This window comes from Lepisosteus platostomus, chromosome 8 (assembly GCF_059453375.1).
Source record: "Lepisosteus platostomus isolate fLepPlt1 chromosome 8, fLepPlt1.hap1, whole genome shotgun sequence".
Lineage (NCBI taxonomy): Eukaryota > Metazoa > Chordata > Actinopteri > Semionotiformes > Lepisosteidae > Lepisosteus > Lepisosteus platostomus.
This window is the reverse complement of record NC_142618.1, coordinates 6,516,265-6,540,787: the sequence shown is the minus strand read 5'-3', so window position 1 is coordinate 6,540,787 and position 24,523 is coordinate 6,516,265. Positions and strand designations below refer to the sequence as shown.

Below are 24,523 nucleotides of genomic sequence, written 5' to 3'. Positions count from 1 at the left end.
CTTGGAGTCAAACAGTTGGTGAAGACTGAATTGTCAGGCTCAAAGCATGTTAGATAAATGCAATAATAAGCCAATCCAGTGTTAAGCTACCCCAAAGCAGTAATACAGAATATTAGCGTACGATAAGATCTAATTAACAGGTATACAATACCGTACAATACAAGATAATACTGCATAGCATGTTATGCACCTACTGATTCCCACTGAGACTTTAAGTTATTTCTATGTACAGTAAATAAGTGGAATATACTGTACTCTCTTAAAATCTATTGAGCATATACAGGTATGATAAAGTATGTTGCCAAAACCTTCTTTCCTATTTCTTTCAGTGCTGTACTCTTTGCTATGCAAGAGAACTAAACACTTGTCCTGTATTTACATACAGTACAGTATGCTGTAGGAAAAAGCAATACATTAAAAGGCCGGCGAAGTCAGACTCTAAAAGCTAAGTCTTTAAAAAAATGTAGCAGTTTGTTTTTAATACATTAGAACAGTGAGCTTTGCAATAAACATGGCATTCATTATCCAGAGCCTTTATTTTGCTTTTATTACAGTAATTCAGTGTGGTAACAGCAATATTTTTACCTTCAATTTCTAGATAACTGAGCTGCATAACATCAAGAACATAACCAGGCTGCCCCGAGAGACAAAGAAACATGCGGTGACAATTATCTTCTATGACGAGACGTCAAAGACATTTGCCTGTGAGTCAGGTAAGCAATTAATAGTGCATCTCCAGCTTGAGAAACTGATGTGGCTCCTGAAACTCCAGACTTAAATAGATTAGGAAAGTGTGCTGGAAACCAAGCCAGACAAGCCTTTATTTAAAGTACATTCTGCTGTAGACGTCTAAATAAAGAGGAGTTAGGGCTATTGATTTTCATAGATGCCTGGATACTGTTTTATAATGCAGCCCTGTCCAATTATACCTTGTATCAATTGAGCTTACTTGTGAATTCCAGGCAGGCTTCCAAAAACTCTTTAAATTAGCCCTGTGGGACAGTGCTGAGGTGAGCTCTGACGTTTGCCACTGCCTTAAATGAATATTGCTGAAGGCACTTGCTTGAGAAAAAAAAACTTTAGAAAACAAGTAGTTTAAATGATAAAAAGGAAGTGTACTTCATGTTGCATTGTGAAATAAATATATTTGGTTAGCACTTATTTATACAGCAGTGCATTAGTGGACTGAAAGGTAACGTACTCACTGGTCATGCAACTATGATACAGTACGTGTCAACGTTTAAAAAAAAGGTAAGGAAATGATTTCCCCTCTTCCAGTGGGAATGACTTGAAAATTAAATTTAGCTGAACGGAGCATCGCACCAGAAATATCATGAAGAGCTCAAATTTCCTTTTTAAGAAATTCTCAGGCACGTCAGTCAGTGACATGGAAAATGCATGCTGGTCCTGCTGAGATATCATTAGCTCTCCTTAACATAGCATAATACTGCACATCTAGGGGAAATTCATGTAGAAGCGAGGCACATTCAGCCACCACTTTAAAAAAAATCATTTTTCTGTCGCTGTCAGTTATTGTTTTTAAGATGAATTGCTTTCTAAGCATGTTTTGCTGATATAATTTTCCATAGACTGCAAAACTGATGGCGTTTTAGGAAGGAGGTAGAAAATGATTACAGTACATCCAAGCTGTGAGTCACTCATTATTCAGCATCACAAAGATGTAGAGATTAGAAGCTGTATTTTTAAAGTAGAATATTTGGGCAATGGTGAAGTTTAATAGATCTCCTCTATAGTACCTGTCAACAATACAGGTGTATCCTTAAATAATGACATGTGTTAGTTCAAACTGTCAAGGACATTTCTCCCTTTCGTGCCTTTGTGGTGTAATACAGTTGAACCTTTACCTTCTGGTCCTTGTGTTAAACAGGAGCATCAGTGAGTGGTTTGTTGTGACCATTAACATTCTATTGAGAGCAGATTAAAAGGAATTGTGGCAAAAAACTGAGAAATGCTAAACTGCAATTTAGATTGTTTAAAATTGTTTTCTGGAAAGCATATTGTTACTCTAATGCAATTTTTAGCAGACTGCAATCATCTCTGTGGAATTAATAGTTTCACACTAATTACAACAATTAATCCATTATGAATCAAAAGACCCATTGTTGGTAAAAGTAAGCACCTGTTATTTGTTATTTATAAATCCTGTATACCTCACTGAAGTGCATTATTGTAATGAGGCCAACAGCTCTTGTATTCAATTATGTGATTTTTTTTTACATTTGGAAGTGCTCAATTGTAAGGTTTATGGTATTTCAAATTTAATTTTAATAAATTGGGAGATGTAGATACTGTACCGTCTTAAACAGTTGTTCCATATTAAGTTTTGCAAAAAAAACCTGAATACATATTTGCTCATTTATTGAACAATAAAATACACATTAAAGGGATTTATTCCTATAAAACCAGATAATAGATCCAATAAACAGTGGTATTTTTAAATACACTTTGGACTTTAAAATGTTAGTTTAAGCTTGCTGTTTGCTTTGTACTACAGTATTAAGTCTGAAGCTCTTATCCAGGCTAAGATTGATGGGGCTCTTCAAAAAGCCCTTAATGTTTTACAAGGCCATACTTTACAATTTGCTGTAATGAAATTTTTATATTAATGAAATTGATCCGAAGAAAGGATAGTAGGCAACTCCAGTCCTTAGGGCTGCAGGGTCACCAAATTCCCTTTCCATCCAAAGTCCCAGTTACTTAATTGAATTGTTTTATTCATTTGTTTTTACCTAAGTGGTGAACACAACCACACTCGCAAGTCTGCTGGCATTATTGACTTTACTCTGGATCTCAAAGGGGTTTCAAAGATGAACACAAAGCCACTGGTAGATGATCAGAAACTGGCTCAGAGATCTAAGAGACTGACAAATGATATATGACCTGATGGTTATAAAAGAGCCATTGTGAACAGCACAATGTGCAATGTTTGTCATTTCTGTCACTGTTTATTGCAATGTCTGTCATTTGTCATTTCTGTCATTGTTTATTGCAAATTTGCAATTTTTTCATGTAGAGAATACTCTGCTGAGCATTTTCTTTGACGTCTAACATCTGCCGAAAAAATCTGACCCATTTAAAGGATATTAATTTTGGATGGAACCAGATGATTGCTGGATTACTGTTTTTAAAAAGGCCTGGAATGTATAGGTTGAAAAGATTAAAACCCTAGTGCAAGCTGGTTTTTATTAATAAACCTAAAAGCTTTGTCCTACACAAACTCAAATTGAACACCATAAGAATGCACATAATCTGTTTTGTGCGACTTTTTTTCTATATTACCCACTGCTATTTTACTCTACATTTAAGAAACACAGAATTAAACAGACATTTTCAGATCTGAGAAAAAGTCATATTATATAACTCTCAGGTTCTCTCTACTTCACAAGCTGTTCTGTGATCCTTGTAGAAACTGTGATCCTTGTAAAAACCACAAATGAAAATGACTCATTATCCAGAGGAATCACTTTTGCAGGCAGACTCCTTTTCCACAGAGATCCTGTTTTCCATCAATAGGCTACACTAAGGCTGCACCAGTTTCCAATAGCATCAGCACTCAACTCTCAAAATTACATTCAAGATCTCAACGTATGCTGAAATCACACTGTATTACATTACATTAAAAAAATGAAAAACACGAGTTTGTTCCAGGATCATATCATTTATAGCACAATGGTGAAATTAGTAGAAACGATTTGCAAAATAAGCATACAGGTTTTTGGTATGGATCTTGGCCTATAAGCAATAATAATGGATTATTTGTTTTCCATAAAATTAGGTTAAAAGCAAGTTAAATTGATTCAAATGGGTTATTGACTTCACGTAGGGATTTGCTTTAACTAATTGTTTTGCATTGTACACAGAAGTGTGCATTCACCATGCTTTAAATGTCAGGACCACATAACTGGATATGAGGTCCAAGGGCTGTATTATATAATTGGCAAGCGAATTCAAAACTAATAAACTAGAGTAATTATTAGTTGCTTAAATATTCCCTTTCCACACATGCGAGACTGTCTTTAATGGCAAATAAAATACCGTCTTTGAGGCAACTGGGAAGCTGATGCTAGTGAGACAAAAAGTGCTATGTTTTATAGAAACAGTCCGTAATGTTTACAGTAAGTCATTGTTTTCAGTCTTCAGGACTAGGATTTCTTAATCAAAAGGTATTATACAGTATATTTTTATGTGTGAAATACCCCTGTATCTGTAAGGTACTTCAGTCTGAAAATGACTTTCAAGCAAATATTCAGCTATGAAAACCATGGAACTTTCAAAGCAAAACAGGTATCCAGTTGTAGAAAGGGAAGAGTATACATTTTCAAAAAGACACCCAATATCTTTTTACATATGAGCCTCTTCAAACATGTTATGGGAAATGACTTCCACCTTCACTCTGCATCCGAACTGATGGAAGGATTTGCCATATCATATTTAAAATGTACTGTAAGTGAATTAGCCCGTGCTCTCTTTTCAACACAGCATGAGGAGTTTCTAAATGTGTTTTTTCTTTCCCAGAAAATAAAACTTATAACAATACACTTTGTGTGCATCATTTTGGGTGTGTCCTAGAAAACGGCCTTTTTCGTAACAAATTAAAACTCTTCTCCTGAACTGCACTGTGGCGTTTGTCCACAAAACTTAAAGTTACAGTTATACGTTATTTACAGTATAAAGCTGCGTGTTTTAGTTATGTGTAAATTCCAATGTTTATGCAATGATCATATCAATATCATTGATAATATCAATGATGCAATGAGTGAGGTTCCTCACTCAAGTGAGTAACAGCATAACAGCAGCATTTCAATGAGATCTGAACTGACAGCTTTCCAGCTACAGTACAAGTTCAGAACCCTTCCCCAGCACTTCAGTTTGCAAGCATTTGCTCACCCAAGCCATGAGAAAAAGCCACAGTTTCTCAGATCATTTACTCTGAAAGTCATTTAAACTGATTCGGTTGGTAAGACTTTCTGCTTTTAATATATTGGCATTGATTATTGTATTATTTAATAACTAGATATTTTCAGATTGATGTTGTGTTAAAGAGAGTTCCTGAAAGGAGATTACTCTATCCACAGGAGGTTAAGAATCTGTATTTCAAGGAACATTTGGAGGAGAAAACTATTTTTATATTAGAAAATCATTTCACTTCAGAATGTGGAAAGCACACAGCAAAATGTAATCAAGTAAGGGACACATAATGATTTCTTTGGAGGACTGGAAATAAGACCTTTACTTCCCACTTGTTTTCTTATTAAGGAACACAAGCAGATTCCAGTTTCATATCAGACTATGACAAGATCCATTTTAGTAATAACTTTCTTTTTATTTTGATGACTTAAGGAGTGCAATAAAATCCATGTCTTTTTTCTCCTTAGGAATATACCGTAATGTTTTTTAGTCACATAAAATAGTATTGCAAGTAGAACAGCAAGATAGTGAGTGGTGAAAACTAAATGCAATTTAAGAGAAACAAACGCAAGTACTGTATTCTGTCTGTGCAATAAATATCATTGTTTTTTGTTTATTTTATTAGCTGAATGCAGCTCTTACAGCACGCTGAGCTGTAGATGTCTAGTCTTTTGAGTTAAGGTGCATGTCTACATCTGCCGCTCACTGGCTCGTTACAGTCCCAGCAGCTCCACACATACTGTACAGAACATCCGTTTTCTCCAGCTTCTACCACTAGTTATAGTGTTATAGTTATACTACTATACTTGTAGACTACTCTGCTCCTTCACTTTGTAGTTCTATGAAATGTTTTTTGGAACTGGTTAAATGCTAGATAAATGACCATAGTACTGAAAGATGTAGGTTTCTGTCTTCATGGTTTTTGGCAAGTTTATCCTTAGTACAATAACTCAGCTTACATTTTTTCTGCTTTGGATCCTGCAGCTGCATATAATTCTTGTCTGCCCTGGTGATTTAAAATTGTTCCTTGCAGTTTGTCATTTGCTGTGCTCTGTCCTCAAGCCACTTATAGAGATGTACAGCTGAGCCCAATAAACCTTTTGAAATCTCATAATCTACCTGCTCATCCATACTGCAGATGATCTGCTGAGCTGGAGAAAAAGTTGCTTAGTGATTCAATTATCTACTAACTGAACGCTACGATCAGGGATATCCTAACCAAGTTACTGCACTTAAACCTGTCAGGCTAAGATACACAAAGGAGTAGCAAGAGTGTCAAAATACTGCTTGGGAATTCAGAATGAAACAGGACTAATTTATTTTTCCAAAGAATTATATTTTTTTGTGGCCTCGTGTAAAATTTTTTTTTTTTTACATCTATCTAACAAAGAAAGTCTTGTTTAAAAATAACTGCTTTGAAAATAAGGCAAAAATATTTGCTGAAATCAAAAATTGCTTAGTAAGGAGATATTAGTCTGTTACTGTAAGTCCGAGAAGGCTCTTTCAAAAGATCAGAGCACCTTTTGCAATTATTTCAAGAAACTGATTATAACTAGCCTTAGATTCTGCATGTCACTACAATATTTCAATAGTGATTCTTGTACATAATATTATCTTAAAGTTGTTCATTTAGAAATATTACAGCCTTCACTTCACACTTCACACTTCACACTAATTAAATCACTGTCAGACGCTGTGAGACTGCTCCCTGACTTATTACATTGTGTCCTAGTGACATATCTTTAGAGACAAAAAACAAAAACGCTGGCCCTTTACACAAATAACACTCCAATCTGACACAAGTACAATTACAAGCTAACTGTTTGCAATCATATGGGTATGTATTCACACGGCCTGTGTTTTTTATGAAGTCTTTACAAAGCTTCCTTACATACTATAGCGCATAGGCAATACTATTCCTCATTACCTCCGCTTTGATTGAACTTGTGCTCTTTGACTCTTCGCAGTAACCATTTAGAGGTGTTTTTAAGAAGAAATTTAAGAAGAAAAAAAGTTAACATATTGTACGGGTAACAAGTTTTAATTCCTGAAGCAATCCACTGTACATATTGCGATTTTTTATTTTTCTTTGCAGCTTTTACTGATGGGTAGAATTTTTTACCCATAAAATTGTTAGGTTTGATTTTTCAAGATTTGATTAAAATATTCACGTTAAAAATACATTTGTAATTAAACAAAAAGGGACATTATTCCAATACATATAATGAAAGTAGGTGAATGTTTAAGAAAGGTACTTAATGCTTTGTGCAGGCAAATAAGCTTTAAACTTGTTTATTAACATGCATTTGTTAATGAATACAGTATTTAAAGTTGTATATCTGAATTTGTCAAACAATGCCTACAAACCCAACAAAATTTTTTATAACAAATTTCCCCAAATATGATACAGGTACTATAATTACATTCCTTTTTTGCTTAACCATCTTCATTACATTTTGAATTTTGTTTGCTGATATATTGCTTTCTACACTCATGATTGGAAATAAAATTTCATCTGATACTATACTATGTATGCACAATTTATAGCTACTGTATATCAAATTCATTTTTTTCAATTGGAAAAATATAAAAAGAGATATTCAAATTAAAAGTGGCATGAACAGGTCTGGCTGAATATAGATTCTGTGAAGTATACATTCTGTTAAATATGTGAGGATTTTAAAAAGTTCATTTTTTAAAATTCTGTAATGCATGTCAATTTTAGTATGACACCCCAAATTACCAGATAACTTTCACAGACTGTGGGAAATGGGGAGGGGGGGGGCTGCAGAGGTCGACACCTGAAGTGTCAGACGTCCCCAAGGTGGAAATACAATCTCTATTATCCATCTCTGAGCCACAGAGGGTGAAAAATTAAACTCTGGAAGGGATTTTGATGGATGCAAGACACAGGCCATGAAAGAGCAGAGCTGCTAGCCCCAAAGTCTCCAGAGAAAGTTATAATATAATAATGTTTCTTTTGTAGCCCTCTACAATTTCTTGCATTAGGAATTTGTCTTTTCACATACCCCAGCTTTTCTCCATGGAGACACAGACAGGGAGAGAAGCTGGGGGTTAGAGCACAGGGTCTGCCATTGTACGGCGCCCCTGGAGCAGTTGGGGTTAAGGGCCTTGCTCAGGGGCCCAACGGAGTAGAATTCCTCTGCCGGCCGCAGGATTTGAACCAGTAACTTTCCAGTCACAGGTGCAGAGCCTTAGCCACAGAGCCACCTCTCCGCCCAAAGTGGAGCTGCTGTCCCCCCGAGTCCCCAGAGAGCAAGGAGATGTTACCACTACCCCACTACCCTGGCAAGAGTAATAGAGAGAGGCACTACTGTAACACCATAATTAGAATCAGAGAGATGCAGTTGCAGCTGTCTCAGAATCATGCAGTTATAATTATATTATCACATATCTGTACCCGGTGATACAGTTATATACCAAATATCTTCTGGAAAGTTTTTTTTTTTTGTTTAAACCCTCCTTAAAAAAAATTTCAGAAGGTTAGAGGCTATGTAATTTCTTTCTGTCATAGAAATCCCCTATATTGTTTTAGGCACAGCCACAGAATCAGAATGCCCACATTCCATAGCACAATCTGTCACATGGCAGACAACGAGATAAATGGTTTAAAGCATACAGCAGTCGTCTTTGTTCGTCCATTGTAAAATGCAGTGACATGGCATAAGAAAATATAGAAAGGCCAATAAATCAATACAGTAAATAGAAGAGAACATCAGAAATGAAAGACAGCCTCCAGTATTAAAGTTGCTTTGTTTGCCAAGGACTGAGGCACACAAACAGACATGCAATTCATCATTTGGAATATTTGGCCAACAAACAAAAAGCTCACAATCTTCCTGAAATGTCTTTGTTTAGGTATTCTTTTGTAATATGCAAGGCAATATATTTGGAATCTCTTGTAAGAAATGACTTACTGATCCTCTATTTATCACTGCTTAGATCAGTCAAGTCTCAGAAATGGTAAGATAAGCCAGATAAGCCATGTGAGGTTGAAATACTTGACATACCGTACTGTATACCCAGTATCACTCTCTTTCATTTCTGATGGTCAGGATGCTTGCTATCAATGAGTTCCAAACAAAACTGTGTGCTAATTAAGAAAGATAATTAAATTTCACTATTTATTTTGATAAGTGAGGAAAGTTTAATCATTTTAATAATTTTTAATAATTTTTTGTTATTTTTAGAGTTTAAGGAGTGATTTTAATCTGTGTTGTATGAAAATAATTACATACTTTATTAAAGATTATTCTCTGTGTTGCAGTTGTTGACAAAAGTTTACAACTGCTTCTTAACTTTCAGGCTCTGAATACTCAGTTTATCAGAGCACTTAACTAGAGGAGAAACGTGTATTGAGATAGTATTTACAAATATAAGCCTTTATTTAACCATTTAACCCAGAACATCAGTTGAGAAGAGATTAATACTTACTGTACAACGACGACTGTACTGGAGGCATGCGCCATGTTGCATAATAATCTTAGGTTTGATCGACAGCCCAGCTTCTTCAGTACTATCCAGGACCTCCTAGCAGTGTTTTAAATATAATTACGTTACCTGCTGAAGGTGTAAGTGTAATGTTTCCTGTGGATTTTATCCATCAACAGTTTTGCGCAATCCAAACAGAAGGACTGAAGCATGGAATAAACCTATGACTTGTTCCTTTGCAGAAGGACTGTATACATGTGTAGCCCTTAAGGAATTACAAATGCTGTGTTCTTTGGCTGATTTTGTTACATAGTATTTGCCAGTATCTTTTGGTCAAATCAAGTGTCAAAAAAGGTTTAGAATGTCCCAACAGTTCAATGAGTTTATCAATTGAAGACATGGGGTAAGCATACATTTTTGGAGACTTTGTTTAATTTTCTAAAAACATTACAGAATCTCCAAGCCTTACATATTATTGCGATGGGACACGCCCCAGTGACAATAACATTCTTCAGTCAATATAAGTTCTTTCATTTGTTATACAGTAGCTGTGTAATATGTTTTTCCGTTTAGCCTGCAGAACATACTGTATGATAGGGTGTCTCATGAATTATGACACCAGGGGGTGTCACTATTTCATGCTTAATGCAATTTGTCAGACCAGGAAGATGACTAAATGTGTCTGCATTTTCCCTTAACAACAAGAGTATGCGTTTCTGCTGTCCTGGGCTATGCCATATACTGTAGCACATACACAAGAAGAGGGCGGAGTACTAACTTTAACTGGTTTATGTGGTACATTTGATTGTCAGGATGTTATTTATAATGTATCAAACCTTCCCATTAGACATGTTCATAAGGACCTTGCCAATGAGCATACAGTTTGCTTTCACTAGAGGATATTAGGCCAATATTAGCCAATATTTTTTTCTAACTCCTCTATCAGCACCAGGGCATTATTTTTGTGAGACTGTCCCACTTATCCATCACTGAGGGATAGCATGTCCACACTGGTGTATAGCAGAAACTGATTCCTTTTGTCTCTTTGTTCCTACTGGGTAGTTTTGTATTTAAATAGCAAATACTTTGTTACCTGACTGACATTTCTGATAGTATTTCACTCAAGTTTTCCTATGTATTGTCATTTTTATTGCACAAGCTTCTCTTTTACATACTTAATACAATATCACTTCTCTAGCCTTCTTATCATTTTTCAAAAAGGCCGTATTTTCAAATCATTTCTTTAATACTTTTTTGTTACCTCTTTTCTTTCAAAAATATCTACAGTACTTTAAACTGCCCCCTGAGAGGATTTCACATGATCTTTTGGACTGTGATGGAGGCTTTTTATTTTAATAAGGTCTTATACAAACCTGCATTTCCCTTACTTTAGATGTACAGTACTTCAATGGTGAATTCTTACATTACACATTTTCCCACCTTCATGTTGAAGGATTTTACTAATCTACAACCCCTTTTTCTCTACTTCACTGAGATACTAAGGGATGCAATTCGTGTAGTTTTTAAATACAACTTACCAATTCTCAGTATTAATTCCAACCTCTGCTAAGTCTATGGTAGGTTAATATTTATCCATCATAGAAATTATCTTACCCTGTCTTGGAGATCAGAATCAAGGTGCTTGACATCAGGGTCAAATGGCTGTATCCTGATTTTGACTCTAAATTATAGGGATGGAAGAAGCCACAGTGCAATTCAGTGCAGTTTTGAACTAATTTGATTCAGACAGCCATCTGGACAGCACAGTAAATTTAAGGCTACTTGGCTCTCAACTACAATCATTTTCAAGAGGGGAAACAGCCCTGGCCAAGTGTTACCATAAAAGTCAAGCCAAGGGTAGATCATATATTTAACCACTAAATGCAAAAGGGCATAAGTGATACATTAATATTGTAAATACCAACAGAATGATGATTCTAGGTTCTGTGTTGCTACTTTCTACAAAATAAATTGTGGTACTCCCCATATCCCTAGAAATTTAATGGCTACTGCATTCTTATGAGGATTGTCTTGTATTATTTCTAATGAAATATAGAGGTGTCAGGGAGGAGGTGGGGCTGCGGGCAAGTTTATAGGGTAATAGCATTTGATCATATCTCCTCAGATGTGTTTTTGAGATCAGGTGTGGTCCTAGCTACAGTAGGTCCTGAACAGTTTCCTGTAGCACCTCTAAAAAGACATTGAAAACGTTCACTGCTGTACAAAAGCCCATCCACTGCTATGTGACCTGAAAGAAAAATCTTGCATGTAGACAACTCTGCAGGCAAACTGACACAACGGACAGAATTGCCACCTTGTAAGCAGAAGAATAATGTCAGAGATGATGGAGAATTCCCCATGACCTTGGACTATACATGGGGACTTGTGCTAACATATGTGTTCCAGCATGGAAGTAATAAAGAATTGATTACCTTGAATATTGAGAAGCATATTTATTTATTCTTGCCACTACTCACCCACAGATTAAGTTACCTCCAGGTTTGGATTTCGCACTCTTCAGTATTCATGAACTCATGTAAAATGAATTCTCTAAAATGCCTTACTGCATTAGTTTTTTATCTCAGGAGGTTAAAGATAATTTATGGAAGTGCCACTGTATTATGACAGAGCACATATTCACCTGATTAAGTCAGTGTTATTATGAGAACATGTATTATTTTCACATATAGACCTTTCGTAGACTCAGCAAGGGAAAGCTTTGCTGCAAAATACTGCAGGTTCGTATTAGAGAATAATTATATATTATGTTAAGTAGAGCATCTGGAAAAACTGTGGAACTTTACCACCGTGGAACTAGTTACAATGGCAGATGAAAGCTTCCAGTCATGAAAATGTTTTATTAGTGATAAAAAGATTAACATTATGATTTAATGAAAATTGCTATCCATTCAAAAGTGCTTTTCCAGGGATAAACAGGTAAATTATAAAAATCCCCCTGTGGCATCACTGTCACATTAACCATGATTAATTTCAACCATGCCAAGATGTTCCTTAATTTTTTGCATTATAAGTGACCTGTCGTTTATGTTCTTGGATGGACTACCTACTGGCTCCTAGCTCTTACATCGGTCCCCTCTTGGAAGTGTCTGCACGGTCTTTCCTTTATGGTGTTCTCCTTTCGGATTCTGTTCCCTCCAATCTTTCTTTATCTTCTTCACTCATGTTATTCATTAGCCACTGCTCTCTGATCAAATCAAGCACTGGAGTATTCCACAGTACAAGAGTCACTTGTCCAATTGTGCTGTACTTCTTACCTTCCTTTTACTACTTACACATAACCAGGTCCTGAAGTATTCAACAAGACTCACATTATATTACCCAATCACTCAGTATCTTCACTAATCATATTTCACTCAACTAATTAGACAGTGGAGTATTCAACTTGATTCACTCCTTATTGAGTAATTATACTACTTTTTTGTTCATTCCAGTATTCACTTGTTTTCTTCACAATAGAAGCCAGTTTGTTCTCTCACACTCTGAGAGCACAAACCTAGTGTACCTGCTGAAGGTATAGTCAGGAGTGCTCAGAACTCCAGCTGTGCTATCTAGATCCCTTTCATTCTCAGCTGTGGGGAGAAGATACTCTGCTATCTTGCAATGTGCTGCACTACACCTTCGGGTGCTAACACCTACCATCAATCCTGGTCCAGTTGGCTAGCCCTGTCCCTTGGCAGCATACAGTACTTCAGTCCCTTTGAACTTGGCGAATGGACTACCACAACCAATCTCTCTAGCATTTGTGATGCCCCTCAGTGTAGCCAAAGCTATTTTTTTCTACTACCATCCTTTGCTTGCTGTGTTCCACAAGTGTATAAACCAGCTCAAACGTTTGCTCCTGAGACCTCATTCCCCTTCCTTCTATGCTGGCGTCTAGATGCAGACTGAAGCCTTTTTCTTCCTGGCTGCTCTTATACTAGTAAGCTGAAGTTAACATATTCAAGTGACCAGCAGTAATTAATTCAAGATACTGTGGTCCAATAATTGAAGATTTTTATATTACTTTGAAAACTGAAGCCCTGCATCAAGCTGCAGATGTACACCCCAATACCATTGATTCGGATTACCGATAAGTGTCTGGAGAATGTAGAGCACTTCCTGTACCTCTTAATGAGCATTGTCTTATTTGTAGAATTCTTCACATTTCTCAATCTCTCAATTTTAATATACTGCTGTAAACATCTTCCCCTGTAGAGACCTTCGTTTCTTGATGAAGAATGTTTAGCTATCTCAGGACACTGCAAAAAATAAGCAGATACACATAAGAAATACAATATTCAGGTCAACTGGAGTTAATGAAATATTTTAAACATAGATATCAAACAAACAAAAAAAAACCAAGATAAATATATAGATCAAAGAATCATGATAGGTTCTCAGTAATAACAGTGACACATTGTTAAAATTTAAATATTACATAATAAATATCCAATATGAGATCTTTGAGCATTAAAGAACTGACATCATTGACACAGATTGGCTTACAGTAACAAAGCAACTGTTGGCTCAATGACAGCTCAGATATCAGACACTGAGCTCCTGTTTATACAATTATATATTTTATAATTACGCTCAGTATTTTTTTTTTACAGTTTTACTAAGGAACTACTATTCAACCAGTTGAAAAATTTGTTTTCTTTATACTATATGTAAATTAAGATAGCATTATGTACAGTATGTGCCCAACCAGTTATTTATGTAATGTTTTAGATTTTCTGGACTTTCATTGTGCATCATTACATTTGCTTTAGGTCCGGACGTACTATATTTTAGGAGAACACAAGATGCTAAGCTGCTGCTGCACAGGTGATGCTGTTCTTCCCAGCTGGTTGCCTTCATTAAGAATTCTAGCTGGCTCATCCAACATTGATTGGTTGTGCAGGCAGCCTACAATTCTCCCAATGGACATGTCTAAATAAATCTACAGTAAAACGTCAGAACAAATTGGGTTTGCATGATTTTGTCAGTTATCTTGCTCCTCATCTTGAAAACAGCAAACTGTTGTACAGATCATTTTTTTAACAACACCATGAGGAAAAGCATAGGGATCAATTTACTAAATGGCATTAACAGACTTGCCACTTGGGAAGAATTAATGTCATCCCATTATCTTTAAACATCTCACCTCTCTGCTGAGGATGGACCAGAAGTGAAGTTAATACAGTAGGTACTGTATCTATTGAACTGAACCAGGCTCCAGATGTTTTTTCAACTCAGCAACTCTGAACCAAACCCAAATGCGGGAATTATATTGTCGTGAATATAAACTGTAATTAGTCTGAATCCATCTTCATTTTGTTTCTTTCTTCAAATTCCAGAACAATCTGTTTCCTCAATTACCATCTTGAAAGATATTTCTTTTTCAAATGTCATACGGTTGTCTCAGGAGTCTAGTATTGATATTGGAAGAGAACACAGCATTTATTTTGACATTTCCCTGGCAAATTTACAGTATATCAAAGTTGTAAGTAAAATAGTTAATGGGGAACCTAAAAATACTGATTTTCATACTAAATTTCATACAAAAACCATTGAAAAGTATGGAAATCTTTTTTAGAATTGCTACTCCTTTCCCATGTTTTAGATCAGATCCCTATACTGTATTTTTAAATTCGTCATTGCTGTACATACTTTCTATCGGTTAACATCTATGCATTTTTACCTACCAGTATATACAGTATATCATTTAAGCGATGTTTCAAAGGAAAGCCCCAGAGGAGGTCAAACTCTAATCTCGCTCACTTCTGCCTAAGATTCTAGTTTACCCAGGTGCACGTTTCATTTTCAAAATACCACTCTGCATGGTCTCTTACCAGAAGTAGAACTTACTGTTAAACTCTCTATGGCTCCCTTCCTTTCCTTCCAACTGCTCGAAGGAAACCAAACTCTAGTGCTCCCACTGACTCCGTGAGCCACTGAGCTTGAGCCACTGGGAGGGAAAAGCAAACCCCAACGCTGCCTTCTAGAAAACCGTCACACTGAGCTCTTTCTTTCCCCATCCACATGCAACTCTCACAGCAGCTGAGTCCATCTTCAGTCCAGTGACTCTTCCCCCGGGTGTTCCCAAGCAGGCCTTGCCAGCCTGACCTCCATACTCCACACTCCTTGAAAACAACCAGCTCGGTGGAGCCAAATTCAGACCTCATTCAATCGTTGGTTTGAAAACGTTATTAAAGCTTCATACGGACCTTTCATCTTCCTTTATTCTTAGATTGGCCAACCATATCCTTTTCACTTATGCCATTTGTAGTCTTTGTTCAAATTTTATTTTCCATTTATAACAATACATTGGAGTTTTATTTTCCATTTATAACAATACATTGAGATTGGCGAACACATTTAGCCATCCCCCTCGGACCACACCTACACCATCACCATGTCAAATCTTTATGATTTCTTATCTATTGCACATCTCCAGTCATTGTTTACACGTCTGTATTGTTTACATTCAAACTTTCTACATGTTTACTGGCACATTGTCTACTGTTTGTTTGTATATTGTCTTGATGCACTGTTTGCACTTTGTTTTGTTTTTTAAACTTGTTTTACAATCGAGAGACTTTCTGTAAGTAAGAATTCCATTGTACCAGTACCGGTTACATATGGCAATAAAGTTCAAGTTCTTATTTGTACTTATTCTCTCAGTGTGCAACAACAGTCCTGGGGATTCGCCAATTACATACAGTTACAGTATGTAAGTTATGGGGTTTCATTCTTGCTTCTTTCCAGGGCCCTAACAACCTCACCCATACAGTTTGTCATTCTCCTCAGCAAAGTGAGTTACATTAATTAATATTAATTACTGAAACCATGCTTAATTCAAATAATTCTAGGGGTTGCCAAAGCACAGGATCTAAAGTGTAGAATTGTGCTAATTGTTTTAAGAGGAAAGCTTTTTTTTAAAAAAATACATTTTTTAATATAAAGCTGGTAACTTTTTATTTTGACCACCTGTTTCAGTCGAGAAAATTTTAATGTGACATATGATGGCCAAATCTGACATCTCTTTTGAGACCTCTTTCTCTCTCCTTCTTTACATACCTGTATACACACTGTATAAAAAGCTGGAATTAACAGGAAAATAAACATTATAGCCAACTCATGCCAATGTACACCACTGTCGCTCCCAGGTAGATTTCCTTACATACTTTATATGTTCCTGTAGCCACCTGCTGTGAACTGACATCGGCCCAGTTGCCTTGTGGTATTGCTATGCTAGTTCTAACATTTATACACATTTTTTTTACAATATTAGTAAATTTGTTGCCAAATTACTGAGATCCACTAAATTAGGCCTAACGATTTGAGATTATCTCACAGCCTTGAATTTTCATATATTCCTTGAACTACTTTCTCACTAGTTAAACAGTTTGGTTTATTATTTTCATCTTTATTTTTGGACAGATTTGCATCATTTGAATTTAGTCCTTTATTTTAAAAGATAAGGCAACTGGTAACAAATTCTCACGTTGACTACCTGAGAAGTGAGCATTTATATACAGTAGCTGAGCACTTACTGGAGCGATTTCACTCAAGTGCCTCAAGATCCAGCAGCAATTTACAGCACATAGGATTTTGAGTTTGCTGCTCTCTGGTGTGAAGTCCACTCTGTCCATTTTAATATGATACTGCCTCTTTGGAAGCTGAGTCAGGACAAAAGACACATTTTTAAAACTTCATATCCAGAAGCTAGTTGTAAAAATAAGGATTTGCTATTGTTTAAAATCAGTGTTTTGTCAGGTTTTCTAAGGTATTTCACAACACACTTCTGCAACTATAAAAATGTTGCAGCACACTGCCCCACATCCTGGGACCCTTACATTACATGTTACCTGCCCTAAACAAAACCTTTTAATGTTTGCATCAAAGTACATAGTCACTATATCTTAGCTGGATTTAATGACAATGAAAAGTGGAGCTCAGGCTCAGTTTGCAACCTGGTCAACTGAACTCCCACCACACTCACAATTTCTATGTGAACAGTGTTTCACCCCACTCACACCAAAAACTCTCTCCCTTTTTCACAGTTCCTCAGGCTACGTCGACTCTGCAGTAACTACATTTCCAGAACCAAGCACCCAAAATGTATTATTTTTTCATCAACAGAGGATACCCCACCCATGTTATCGATAGGGCCCTCATCCGGGCCAAAAACAGCCCTCGGATCATCAACTTGACCAGGAACTCCCGGTCTCAAAACCACATTCTTTTGGTGCTTCCCTACCACCCTAACACACTTTCTGTCCCCTGGACCATTATTAACAACTACTTCATTTCACAGGGTGATCCCTCCACCGGAACCCTTTTTTCTAACCGCCCAATCATCTCATACCGCCGACCAACCAATCTACGTAAACTTCTTGTTCACAGCTCCCTTGACCGCACTCAGCAATCATCCCCATCAGGCACCTTCCCCTGCAACAGAACTCTCTGTGTCACCTGCAAATACATATCTAACACCACTCTCATTCAAGGCCCTTCAGGACAATTCTAGATCTCCCAGACAACACCCTGTACCTCCAGAAACCTCATTTACTCCTTCAAACAATTCCCAGCTATCTATGTTGGGGAAACCGGAAGGAGACTAGGAGACCGCTTCAGAGAACATGGTAGGGCTGTGAAGATTAAAGATTTCTCCAAGTCCATAGTTTCTCATATCACCTCAGACGGCCATGATCACACTGATCTCTCTGTCTCTGTTCTCAAAGAAGGGTTTCTCAACTCCCACAGCAGAAAGACAACAGAAACTAAACTCATCCTGAAACCAGGTTCACACCTCCCCCCTTCTCTCAATGACAGACTTATTTTAATGTAATCTTCTCTATTCTCATGCTGGTTTTGACTTCACACCTTTCTTCACCTCTCTCCGCTTTGCACTTCCTGAGTGGCCTCTCTGCCTCTCCTGCCTCCTCCCCTCTCAGCTTTTGTTCTTCTGTGCTATTTAATCTTTACTGTCTGCCCTGTCTTTCTGACACCTGAAGAAGGCTTCACAGGCTCTTCCCCTCTTTTATTAATATGCTATACACAGAACACAATGCTTTGTTTACATGTACTGTATATATATCCTTTTTTAATTTCCTCATATGTGATTTTTCCAAAAGTTTGCTGCACACCTGTTATATTTTTTTTCCCTGAGAAACGCTATTCTAAACTACTAAAACCAATTGTGGGGGCCTTAAGAAAATCAAATAAAACATTAATTCACAAAAACAGAGAGCATCTAGACAAGCCAACCTACAGTATGGCCTGGCTTCTGCAGTTATACAATAATCTGTTATTTTGGTTTATACATTACTTTGAAAAATGCAATTTCAAGCAGGCTGGAGATATTATAAAAAACAAGGATAAAAAAGATATTTATTTTTGTTCCTCGGATGATGTGTCGTTGAGATCCTGATCCTACTGTACTGTATGTTTTATCTCCGCAGAGTTGGAGGCAGAGGAGTGGTGCAAACTGTTGTGCGTGGAGTGTCTGGGAAGCAGGCTTAATGACATCAGTCTGGGTGAGCCAGACCTGTTAGCAGCCGGTGTGCAGAGAGAGCAGAACGGTCAGTGTCCACAAAATCTAGCCCACACTTGGTAGGGTTTGTATGATCAATCATATTCCGATCAACTTTGAAGTCCTGAATGATTTAGCGTCATCAAAATGTTTTTACAGAAAGCCTGCGCACTATAACAAAGGCCAGATCTGTTAGAGAGAATGCCAAATTTACAGTACATAACAGTAATATATACAGTATATATAAATTATCTATGTGTCATTGGGGATTCATAGAACTCCTTAAATAGGGGCATTAAATTATCAGATAGACTCTTGCTGCATACATATCCATATCTATTCCGAACATACTGTATAAACTGGATTTCAATTCTAGACAAATGAATCTATCTATGACTTTTTCTCTGACTGTAAGAAAAACATCTGAAAGTTATATTGGATGTCAATGCTTCATTTACTGCAAAAAGATCTTGACTGTTAGCTTTCTTCAGTCCTTTAGCAATCATTTTCGGAATTAAGGTCATTTTCATTCAATCAGTTAATATAGCTTAATATTTATGAATAATATGAACATGTTCATTTGAAGCTGTAAAAAATATGTGCATGAGAAACAGCTGGAGCCTTATAAATAGTATTATTTCTTACATTTTCTAGCCAGGACCTAATGAAGTAAGGTCTGTATTCAAATTATTTTGTGCAACCATTGTAAATCTCTGACAGCAGGGCACAATAATTAAAGCAAAGTTCGTTTAGTCCTAAAATAGTACCATTTTGCACAGTAACATTCTCTCTCAAGACATCTAACTTATTTTGAAATATTATGTATAATTAGTTGCTATTAATTTTAATTATAAAGTGCAGTCAGCCTTTTTAAAATAATTCACAGCGTTCGTTTTCTATATTCAGTTCTAGGACAATGTAATGACAGCTTGATATCCACTTCAGCTCCATAGCAACTGTCCACTGACCTTCACGTTTCTTTTTCTGTTCACCTTTGGTTCCACACATGAGAACAAAGAATACGATAGCTTTTAATAACACCAGACTGTTTTTTTTCAAATGGAGATCTTAATCAGTTAATCACACCTTGTGCGTTTGAAACATGTTATTTTCTTTAAATTTACATAATTATATTATCTTTGTTTTCTGTTTCATATTTCTGACAATTGTATATGTACAGTATACACTTCAAATATATCCCTTTTTGTTTTCACTAAACAGGACAACATTCACAATGTCAGTACTCCCCTATATTAATATATTTGGTGGTTATCATTGCTACCTTGCAGTGCTATGGTCCTGGGTTCAATTCTCGACCTGGGGTGCTATGTGCATGGAGTTCATATGTTCTCCCTGTGTTTGTGTTGGTTTCTTGGTATCCTGTACAGGGAGTACCCTGCTTTCCTCCTATTGCTTGCTGGGATAGTCTCCGGCTCCCACGTGACTCTAAATTGGATGAACTGGCTAGAAAATGGATGGATAATATACTGTAATATGATGTAAACGTTGAAGTGTACATATATTCTAACCTGCGGTGACCTGAGCTGATTTCTGCTCCTTTCTTCTTGTGGTAAAGAAAAAAAAGAGGGATTTGTGTTACAGTAATTCAGCTTGAGTGGCGCTAATCTCTTCTAATAACCATTTCATTCATTCACATACAAACAGTTATGGGCTACAAAATGGGGGGATTGAATCAAAACCATCATTGGCCCATGAATGAAAACAGAGCACACAGCAGTGCTGTATCATTTCAATTCACTGAGCCAAGTAAAGAATGGCAAATGGTTATTGATCATATTTCACCCTTTTCTTTTAATTAAACACTCTATAGGAGGCTGAAGACAAATGAAAAAATATCTTATTTATGATTTCAGAACGGTTCAATGTGTATCTGATGCCTACTCCCAATCTGGACATCTATGGAGAATGCACAATGCAGATCACACATGAGAATATCTACCTCTGGGATATCCACAACGCCAGGGTGAAGCTGGTCATGTGGCCCCTCAGTTCCCTCCGTAGATATGGAAGAGACTCCACGTGGTTTACATTTGAGTCTGGCAGGTACAGTTTTGTGTTATTTTGTTTTTAAAAAATCATATTGATTCTGTGTTCATTAGCACAACACATACATGTTAATGAAATAAAGGCACCTGGGGGTGCTAACTAGAAATTTGCAGACACATTTAATAATATTTGCATAAATACAAGTGTTTGTGACCTCTTTATTTTTAAGAGAAATTTCAAACATGCAGTTGTACAATATTGCAAATTAAAATGCTATATGTACTGTATATGATGAAGAACCCCTAACAGACTTTTATTTGGAATTGCTCTTTGTTACAAAGCATTTAACGCTTTGGTTCATTTTTGGAAGCAAGCTAAGCAAAACGTCCTTCTCAGAAAAAGCTTTGTAAATCTGCTCCTTTCTCATCAGAACAGAAATAATCCATAATCATGGTTTCTGCTCTCTCTGGGGCCAAATTGGTAAAGAAAATGGAGCTGAAAGATTGGTTGTACTTATAGCCGCTAGCGTATTAAAATTAAAAATAATATTTGAAAAGGTGTACAGTATGTACTGACACATTTTTATTTCTGTACTGTTTTTTTTTATTTGAGTTTTTCTGGAACTACAACTCCCGTACAATTTATTCAACTCCACATCACATCAAACTAGATAATTCCAAATAAAATATTGGACTATTGAACCCCCACTCCAGTTTTAGTTTTCATTATCATACAAATCATACTCTCAACATGAAACAGTTTCTTCTAAACCATCCACCTAGAGCTCAGACCCTCAGACCTAAGAACCTAAGGACGTGAATAACGCATAGTATTCTAACATACCCAACACCTTGATTTGATGGACTGTCCTGATCTCCTGAACATTGCATTTTACTTTTGTTTGTTTTTGTGAAGTAAGGCTAAGCTCTAGTTCATATGAATTCCTGTTTTCATCTCTACGTATTTCACTGCAAAAGAAATTGAATTTGATTCACAAGAATACAGAATGCATTTCAGAAGCTTGCTTTAAAGTCTCATTTTCCACGTTTTGCAAAACAACATAATTACAATTATTAACAATTATAATGAAACAAACCTTGTGTGTTGACCCAAAAAGTGTTTAAAATGTAATCAGGGATAGAGTTTTATCACATTTTCAAAAGTTGTATAGAAATGCATAGACGGCATAAATTCGTATTTCTCTTGTTTATCAAAGAACAGCAGAGAAAAAAAAACACAACAAATACAGTAAGACCACAGAAAAATGCTTCAGAAAAACTAAGGACAGTTTTTGGAGCTAAAATGCTGTTTTTTTTGCTTGAAGTTATGTAGTTCAGCAACCAAACGAGCTAGAGAGGATTAATAATCTTCTCTGATTCGAAATCTTTTAATGTTCTTACTGTTATGTCCACATCTACTGCTCAACAGCAGTTCCAACACTGTCAGCTAGTGTCCCTGGGGCGCTCCAATTAACTGGACACTTGTATCACCTGGAGACGGTTAACGACCCCACCCGTTTCTGGTGTTTCTCAAGATAAATACTTGGATCTGACAGAGCTCGGGGTCGGGGTTGGTTTCTACTCTGAGCCGCTTGAGTCTTGTTAATGAGTTTCGTCTCTGAGCCATTTGTGTATTGTTCCTTAGTTTCTTCCCTGAGCCCCTCAAGTCTTCGTCCCTGTGTTGTCTTACCTTTTTTTCCCCGGCTGTACTTTTTTTCAGAATACTTTGTACCTCCTCTCTTGGATCACCCCTCGGCTTTGTTTTTCTACAGTGTGCGTGTTGGCTTTGACCCTGACTTACTCCACCTTGTCTTCCGGACTTCCTCTTTGTACTTTGGACTCTACTCTACACAACTCCATGCTTTTGAACCCCACCGTCTTGACCATGATCTTGGTCACACAGCAGCACTTCATGCCACTTGCACTTAGCACAGCTCCGGGCACATTTCCCCTCTGTGTGTGCTGCCCTCTCAGCCCTGTCTCCCCATGCACACAGCTCCATGCAGCTCCCAGTTCCCACTGCAGGTGTCCCTGACTCAGCTGCCTCTCACCCAGAACTCAGCTTCTCTCTTCATCGCAAGATTGGCTGCTAGTCCCTTGTTTGTTTGGTCGGTGTGGCAGATCCCTCGAATCTTATAGCATCTGTTTAGAGGAATCACAAAAAATAAATATGGAACTGAGGCTGAGGCCGGATCAACCCTGACTTAGTATATAACTAAATCGGTCTCTGATAAATAACATTGGCACGATTACCATGAGAAAACCTGGCACAGACCCGCCAAGATCTTTGGTTACATCTGAAATATACCAGACTGTCCAAACTATTATGCAGGTGTCTTCTGTGTGACGTTTTTTAATGCCACAGAAAAAGTTGTGGTGTACAGTTTTACTGTTTGTAAGCACTTCTAAAAAGAATATTTAATGTGTATAGCATTCTTAATTCTCTTGAAAACTATTATAAGTACTCTATTAATTCTTAATTAACTTATTAGTTTTAGTAGTATTCCTCATACAGTCTTATGAATAGAGATTAATTTTGTTCTTAAATACTGTATGTTGACTTGCATAGTAGGTAAGATGACTCTAACAAGGAACATTTGCTTCCTCTGTAATTTGTATTGATCCGTATGGTCTATAGAGGTCATTGTTTTATGTGTCAAGTTTTTTACTTGTTAGTACAAAAAGTAATCTTGGAATAAAACATATTAAAATATATATTTCTCAATTATTCTTTATTAGAAAAGTTATAAAAATGTTACCTTACACTGTTGTACTTAAAATAAAAACGAATCAACACTTATCAAAATATCAATGTTTCAGTTTGTGCGAAATCATAAACAATGTAAGTATCATATAATTTATTCTATTACTTGTGGAAAGCAATCTCCATACTGAACAATTTTTATATTGCTGAAAAGACGCTAGCATAAATCTCTTTTTAATGCTGACATGCCAGCTCGTCAATCTGCATATGATCTAACTACAGTTCAATCTGGCACAGAGCCACAGTACAAGCATTGATTTACTGTTTCAAAAATAGATGTTTTTCTTCTTCAATGTATCCAGACCTGCAAGGAAATTGAACATTTTTTATCTTCTCATTTTCTTTTCTCGAATATTCTGTTTTCTTCTCCATGACATAAGATAGCCTTAATGAGAGGACACAGAGAAGACAAATAGCATCCTGGCTGCATACTTAGTAGGACAATAAGATGAAGTTGTTCAAATGTTAAAATAAATCTGACAAAGCAGGTTCACAAAAATGTTTTAAGGGAAATGAAATATATCTTATCGTACTAGGCTCTTGTCCTCAGTGGGCTGGATTATCAAGAGATGGTCAAATTCAGTGTCATATAAGGGCTAGAGCTGAGAAACATGACATGATGACAACTTATAGATGTTTTCATCATATGGAGCAAACAAAAGCTTGCTTTTTTCTTTTTTTCACCACTAATTTGTCAAGCAGTGTCCATAGAATGGAATCAAGTCTTCATGTCCAAAGAGGAAAACAAAATATTTAGAGTGGACATGAAATAAGATGACAACCAGACATACTGTGTGGTTCTTTTTCATACGATATAGACAACTAGCAGAAAAGAGGACACATACATTTCCT

General features: G+C 36.6%; 1 protein-coding gene across 3 annotated transcripts in view; it reads left to right on the top strand.

Moving 5' to 3' along the window:
* Positions 1–24,523, top strand: part of dok6 (docking protein 6) — a 106,370-nt gene that overhangs the window by 61,001 nt on the left and 20,846 nt on the right. For 2 of the 3 annotated variants that reach the window (XM_088642202.1, XM_088642203.1), the window contains exons 3-5: positions 599–713; positions 18,831–18,950; positions 20,776–20,965. In XM_088642202.1, the coding sequence (XP_088498328.1) occupies positions 599–713; positions 18,831–18,950; positions 20,776–20,965 (425 nt within the window). The remainder of the gene's footprint in view (positions 1–598; positions 714–18,830; positions 18,951–20,775; positions 20,966–24,523) is intronic. The other variant, XM_088642204.1, reaches the window with a different exon arrangement.